Genomic DNA, 7,725 nt, shown 5'->3' with positions numbered 1-7,725 from the left:
TTTTAATTGTATTGCATTCTTTGTGTGTAATTTTTTATTTAGAAAATATTTTAGGCAACACCTTGTTATGCCTATGGTGACATGTCAAATGTTTGGATGATTCTTCTACCTTTGAGATTATGTGACAGGTCTGTTGACTGTCATGTCACACAACCCCAAAGATTGTGTGACACATCCTTTTGATTGTTGCACAATTCTGTGATAGGTCACAAATCCATTCTTTGTTATGCTTGTGCTAAGGAATGACTTGATTTCTCATACGATTCATTAATCAGAGTATCGAACATCGCATGGCTGTGTAGTGTCCCGTATGTTCATTATTATTATGGGATAGAGTAGCGGGGAGAGCGAGCATGTGGTAAGACGATATAAAACACAATAAAGATTACGTTGTTGTTACAAAAGCGGAGTTGTACAGTCAATACGTCAAAGACACCACATTTGGCGACGAGGATAAACGATATTCAACTTGCCGTACGGCTGCTGAAGTGGAAACGAGTTCAAACAGTGGACAAAACTCGCACAGATGGCCGTATGCTTAAGCGGATTACCTGGATTACCTGCGTTCGACGCCGTCGGCGAACCAGCTACACTCGCCCAAAGATGGTTAACTTGGAAAGAAGAATTCGAGCTTTATGTTACTGCCTCTGGAATCAGCGACCCCACACAAAAAAGAGCACTACTACTTCACCTAGCCGGCCCCAAAGTCCGAGATGTTTTCAATAATTCCATTCCTGCTACAACACGAGGCGAAGCGAAAGATTACAAAAAAGCTATGGACTGCCTTTCAGAACACTTCAAGCTCAAAAAGAACGCCCCAATGGCCAGACAAATATTTTTAGCGGCTACTCCATTACCTGGTGAAACCGTCAACAATTTTATTACTCGCCTGCAGAAACTAGCAGAACATTGTGACTACGAGGGCGAAAGGGACAACCAGGTGAGAGATCGCGCCATTTCTTTTCTGAAGGACAAAAATCTCAAGTCAAAATTGTACCGTGAGGAAACACTGCCTCTCAGCAAACTCATGGAAATCGTTAGCCAGTATCATGACAAAGAAGCGCTTATACTCATCCCCGAAAGCCACGTAAACAGCTTGTCCCGTGATCCAAAACAAGGGGGAAAATGTTGGCGGTGCGATAAAGTGGGTCATTTCGCGAAAGAATGCCGTCGCTCACGTGACCACAAATGCGGAAAGTGCGGGCACATCGGTCATTTTGAAGTGTGCTGCCACTCCAAGCAGAATAAAGGACGACACCCCAGCCAAAGTTCAAGTCGTGGCCGTGGAAACCCACGAACAAAACCTAGCCGTGGACGAAGAGGAGGAAATTCAAAGGAGCAACGTGATGTACACAACGTGTGCGAAGACGCGCGTGCAGACGAGCGCGTAAACAGTGATGACTTCTACGTGTTCAGCACCGGGAGCACGGATGGAGAGAACACCATGGAACTCATGATTGAAGATAAGCTTGTAAACATTGTTATAGACTCTGGTGCTAGCTGTAATTTAATGTCAGAGGAAATGTTTAATTTTGTATCGGGGGGCAAGGCTAGATTGTTGGACTGCAATAAGAGAGTTTATGCTTATGCTTCTGTACAGCCTCTCCAGCTTAAAGGGAAATACTTTTTTAACGTACAAGTACCACAGACCCACAAATCCCTGTATACTGAATTTTATGTAATGTGCGGTAAGGCAGCGACGCTACTTGGTCGCGAAGCCTCCGAATTGCTGGGCGTGTTAAGGGTAGGCGTGTCCATTAATAGCTGTGATGTCAAATCTGATAGCATGGAAAGCCTCACAAACAGTCTTGACCGAAAAGCCCTTCTGAAGTCCAAATTTCCAAAAGTATTTCAAGGCCTCGGCAAGCTCAAAGGATATCAGCTAAAACTCCACATTGATGAGAGTGTTCAACCAGTCGCTCAGCCACTACGCAGAATCCCTTTTAGTAGAAGAGCTAAGGTCACCGAAAAGCTAGAGGAACTACTCAAACTTGATGTCATTGAAAAGGTGGAGGGACCAACCAGCTGGGTGAACCCCTTGGTTGTGGTGGAGAAGCCTAATGGTGACATCAGGATATGTCTTGATATGAGGCAAGCAAATCAGGCCATCATACGGGAGAAGCACCCAGTACCAACAGTTGAAGAGACACTCCAAGAAGTCTCCTATGCCAAAGTTTTCTCAAAGCTAGATCTAAATATGGCCTTCCACCAAATTGAGCTACATCCAGACTCTCGGGATATCACAACATTTGCTGCGCCTGATGGTTTATACAGGTACAAACGCCTGCTTTTTGGCGTGAACATGGCCACAGAAAAATTCCAGCAGATCGTGTGGCAAGTAATTAAATGCTGCCCGGGTGCCTACAATCTCCATGATGACCTGCGAGTCGTAGGGGCAGACGACAAAGAACATGATGAGAATTTAGACAGAGTCATGCGTAAACTGGAAGAATCAAACCTCACCTTGAATTATGACAAATGTGAAATTGGTGTTAGCAGCATGGTTTACATGGGTGATGTACTCTCTGGCGAGGGATTAAAAGTCTCCAGTGAACGAGTGGAAGCTATCGTTAAAGCACCAACGCCCCAAAACCAGTCTGAAGTAAGAAGCTTTCTCGGTTCAGTTCAGTTTTGTGCGAAGTTCATCCCAAACTTTGCAACCATATCAAGTCCATTGTGGGACCTAACCGGCAAAGATGTTAAGTGGCACTGGGGTCCAAAAGAAAAAAAAGCCTTTCAAGAAATCAAGGGCCTGCTAACCAGAGCACCAGTGATGGCCTACCACAGGCAAGGTGCCACGACACGGCTCACAACTGATGCTTCTCCTGTTGGAGTTGGAGCAGTTCTGGAGCAAAAACAACGAGACGGGACCTACAGGCCAATATATTACGCTAGCCGAAAGCTTAGCAACGTTGAAACAAGGTACTCCCAGTTCGAAAGAGAAGCTCTAGCTGTCAGATGGGCTTGCGAGAAGTTTTACCTGTACCTGTATGGAATTAAATTCGAAGTCCGCACTGACCACAAGCCGCTAGTCACAGTACTCAGTACAAAGTCGAAGCCTCCATCCGCCCGGATAGAAAGGTGGCTCCTATACTTGCAGCAATTTCAATACACGCTGACGCACATACCAGGCAAAGATAATCCGGCAGACGTCCTCAGCCGCCTGCCTATTGGCTCAACTCAAGATGACGACACCAGAAAGACGGAAGATTTTGCATACAGCGTGGCAAGTGCAGCAGTACCAGCCGCTTTGTTGCCGAAGCAAGTTGAGACTGCCACAGCAAATGATCCAACTTTACGGATAGTGCACAAAGCTGTGATGACTGGTGACTGGACCCAATTGTCAGGCACCACCTACAAAGCAGTTAAGGAAGAACTGTGGGTAGTAGGACAAGTAGTGATGAGAGGGACTCGCATTGTAATGCCTCAGAGCCTGTGGAAACAAACCATCATGTTGGCACACGAAGGTCATCAGGGCATGGTCCGTACTAAAGCCAGGTTGCGGGAAAAAGTGTGGTGGCCACAAATGGACAAACAGGTGGAGGATGCCATACGTTCATGCCACCCCTGTCAACTTGTGGGACCGAGATCAAAACCAGAACCTGTGAGGTCAAGCAGTCTACCTGATGGACCCTGGCAGGAGATCTCAGTGGACCTTCTTGAAATCTCAAACGGTGAACACCTTTTAGTTGCTGTCGACTATTATTCTCGTTGGCTGGAGGCTATTCTCCTAAAGAAGACAGATGCCCGACATGTGATAAAAAGCATGGAAGCTATTTTCAGAACACATGGACTACCAGAAACTCTGCGCAGTGACAACGGACCACCATTTGCGTCAAAGGAATTTGAGGGCTTCCTAGAATACCTGGGAATAGACCACAAGAAGGGCATACCTTATTGGCCACAGAGCAACGGAGAGGTGGAACGCGCAAATGAAACAATTTTGAAGATAGTGCGAATTGCACGCGTCGAAGGAAAAGATTGGAAAAAGGCTCTTGAGAACTTCCTCTTCCAATATAGAGTTACCCCACACACTGTTACTGGATTATCACCTGCAGAACTACTGATGGGGAGGAAACTGCGTGACAAACTTCCACGAGTCGAATTCTCCAAAGACCGTGCAACTGAAGCATATTGGCAACAGTTGTTGAGAGAGAGAGACACTCGTGCAAAACTCAGCCAGAAAGAGTATGCAGACAAAACACGAGGAGCCAAACACAGCAATATTGAGGAGGGTGACAAGGTACTGTTAAAGCAGACACGTGAAAACAAGCTCTCACCAAACTATGAGCCAGAACCTTACATTGTCACTCGTAAAGATGGAAATGCCGTCATCTTACAAGACACAAACGGGAACAATAAGATGCGCAACATTGCTCATACGAAAAAGTTTATGGATCCTGGGACTGTTAAAAAAGCAGAAATAGATCCACAGCCATGCCTAGCCGAGCAACCAGCGCAACCCCGACAGGATCAGCCAAATCTCAGTTCTAGTCAATCAGCAACAGATACATCTGAAGCCGTATCTAGCCCCTTACCTTCAGTTGCTTCGCGCCCTGTGCGTGCCAAGCGAGCGCCCTCCTGGATGCAAGATTATGTACGCGCCTAGTTTAAAATTATTCAGAAGAAAATAAGAGACTCTGAACTTTCTTTTCGAGTACTTTATTACTTGGTTGTTTTTTTTTTAATAACTTAGGGGGAGATGTAGTGTCCCGTATGTTCATTATTATTATGGGATAGAGTAGCGGGGAGAGCGAGCATGTGGTAAGACGATATAAAACACAATAAAGATTACGTTGTTGTTACAAAAGCGGAGTTGTACAGTCAATACGTCAAAGACACCACAGGCTGGTCAATTAAAAGAACATTAATTTACACATAGATGTAAAATTTCCAAGCTTGTTTGCTCTTTGTTGACACTGACTCCAGTTTGATAAAATGTTAATTTTTTTTTTCTTTAGGTCGTTCTTGAAAATAGATTTGCCTTAGAGACGAGAAAGGTTATAAGTGTGAGAAGTCTATTTTTTTAATATTCGTTAGCCTCTTCCGTCATTCATGAACATTACCTAGTGGGGAGGGGAGGGAACGTAATCTGGTGGTTGTTTTAGTTCCGGTTTTGCACTCAATCATTGAGTTCACCACAAACAAAGGCGAGATCAGGCCACTTGTGATAAATATTTAATTAACCGTAACTAATTATTTACGAGCCCTTGTGAGACTTGTGTTTGAACACTGTTTGTTACCTGCCGCTACCGTTTTAACGAAGTCATGGGATTTCTGTGGTCATTAGCAGCTATTTTTGCCGGGTATTTTATCGGTGAAATCGTTCGCCATGCCCTCCAACGAGTCCTTCCTGAAGTGTACTACCCATACGCCAATGAACTGATCTCTACCTTCCAGTTGTCAGTTTGCGTCTTCGAGATTTCCGTCATCGGAAGATTCTACAATCCTTGGATTGCGCTGTGGTGTTCTTTTGTTCTGCTTACTGTAAAAAATTTGGGGTTTGTTTTTGAAGGAGCCTTGGCGAATCCTTGCGGGCTTTTAGAGGATCTAGTTTACGATCAGGGATGGCTCACGGATAATCTAGCGAAAATCGTCTTCCAAGTTTTAGGCGCGCTTTTGAGTTTTCCGTTCATTCAGATGCTGTGGCTGTCGACATGGAGTGAACTACATTATCAGCAAGTCAAGAAAGGCCTTCGATCTACGCTCGACGTTTCCCTGTTGTATGGATTTTCGATCGAAATCTTGGCCACTTTCGTGTCCACCACGAGCGACTTCTTGTCACGTGGCACACTAAGAAGGTTCAACCCAGTGATTCGATCGGTGGTCTGTGTCCTTCTCAGCTTTTTTCTTTCCGAAACTACTGGAACGTGGATGAATCCTGCGCTGGCTACGGCCCAAACGTTCGTTTATTGTTCGAGAAAAGAGGTTATTACCGAGCATCTGTTCGTGTTTTGGCTCGGACCGATCATCGGAACACTCGCGGCTATCGAAATGAACACTTTATTTCTGAAGCCTTCAGTGAATACCCAAAGAACAAAGAATAGCTTAGCAAAGAAGATCAAGCAATCTTCAGCTAAGAATCATCGGAATAGAGCAGTGAATTCTAACAGCGAACAAAAGGAAAGACTTGCAAAAAACGCGTAACATTATTTACTATAAAATTATGAATGAAAATACCAAACACAGTAACTAGATCTTGAGGCCTATTCACCGGGTTGAGGTCAATTTTTTATCGAGTCATTCTCGATTTTATTTTGGGATTTTCTCGATTTCTGAAAAATTCTCGTGGAATGCCAGAAACAATTTTTACCTTGGGCAAAGGAAGATTACAAGCACTGATGAACGTGTGTTTCCCATGCGATTTCGTGACAAATCATTAGTATAACAATATTTCCTTTGCCGTTTGCCCTGTGGCGCACGATTAACATATGTTCGTTTTCGAAGAATAACAAACGAAGTTCATGAAAACTGGTATCAAATGGAGTGAAGACATCTTGTGGTATTTACATGTTATTTGTCCAAATGTATTTACGAGGCTCGTATGGGTGAACCGGACACATTAATTAAATATTCGCTTGGGTGCAATGTAAAATGGAAAAATATTGTGTGAAAAGCACAAAAGCTGTCACTTTCTTTTTTATGATTTTAAATAAATATTGAATTCAAAATAACATATTTTATAAACCATATTTCGGCATGACTCATCTCACTGTCAGATCAGTGTGTTGTATCTAAGTGTCCGTTACATTTGTGTTTTCATGCTAGATAAAAATTACATTATCAGTCTAAATTACATCACAATATTTTTTAAAGAAATCCTCTGAGCTCCGCGTGATGCTAAGACAGTCTTTCCCAGACATCATGGGAGATACTGCGACGGAACAAGAATCAGGAAAATTTCACGATGGTGCGAAAACGACACTTGTTATTGCTAATTGCTAATATCGGCTCTCGGAAATTGGCACGTACTGTTCTTTCCTAAGGACATAGTTGAATTATGTCGGTAATCCATTCATTTATTTGTGATCTCTGAATAGTGCGGCATAAATCCTTGTTACACCACTAAATAAAACGAGATTAAGATAACTTGGGTAGTCTATGTCCATCTGCTTCACGGTTTACGAGATACGGGGTATTTCAGAGAATTTATAAGCGGGATACGGGATATACGGAGGGGATATCGGCCCTCGGAATAGTCTTGCTGGATATCTGATCCTCCCCACCCTCTCTAAGGGCATTACGACGAAACAAACCCAGTCCACGCCAGGTGTTTCTGCCAGCCAAACGCATTAAAACGCTTACGCAAAAGGAGCCATCCGAAAACAAATGAATAAAGGGGGTAAGTTTCTAAAGAAACTGGTGCTGCGAGGAGTATAACAAAATAATTTGGTTTTTTCAACTGAGTTGATGATGTAAATTGGCCTCTGCAAAGAGTTTTTAAAGCTGATGTTTTGGGCGTTAGCCCCTTGTCAGAGAGAATTGAAGAATTATGGGTTGTGTGTGTTTATTTGCAGAATGGGTGGGAAGACGGCAACGAGAAAAACACGAATACATTAGGTGAATGAAAAGCGTTCGTTGATACAGTGAGGATTAGCAGTGCCGATTAGAGAGAGAAATTTTTGTTCTAGAGTTTTGCGGCTTTCCAAACCGCCTAAATGTAAGGAAAGGCCGCAAACTGCAATATGCTGCTTAGAATGATTGGGGAGATTAAAGTGTCTAACC

General features: G+C 43.6%; 1 protein-coding gene and 1 long non-coding RNA gene across 2 annotated transcripts; both read left to right on the top strand.

The window, feature by feature from the left end:
• Positions 1 to 153: 153 nt before the first annotated feature.
• LOC149040379 (uncharacterized) lies at positions 154 to 5,004 on the top strand. Its single transcript, XR_016179753.1, has 2 exons — positions 154 to 293; positions 4,848 to 5,004. It is a non-coding gene; the product is annotated as an uncharacterized LOC149040379 (long non-coding RNA).
• Positions 5,005 to 5,130: 126 nt separating this feature from the next.
• Positions 5,131 to 7,089, top strand: LOC113682798 (aquaporin-12). Its single transcript, XM_027199985.2, has one exon. It carries the CDS (start codon positions 5,269 to 5,271, stop codon positions 6,145 to 6,147), a length of 879 nt encoding a protein of 292 aa, XP_027055786.2. The 5' UTR covers positions 5,131 to 5,268; the 3' UTR covers positions 6,148 to 7,089.
• The last annotated feature ends 636 nt before the right edge of the window (positions 7,090 to 7,725 follow it).

Source organism: Pocillopora damicornis, chromosome 9 (assembly GCF_964200805.1).
Source record: "Pocillopora damicornis chromosome 9, jaPocDami1.2, whole genome shotgun sequence".
NCBI classification, from domain to species: domain Eukaryota; kingdom Metazoa; phylum Cnidaria; class Anthozoa; order Scleractinia; family Pocilloporidae; genus Pocillopora; species Pocillopora damicornis.
The sequence above is the reverse complement of the archived record's forward strand: the minus strand, read 5'-3'. Positions and strand labels throughout refer to the sequence as shown.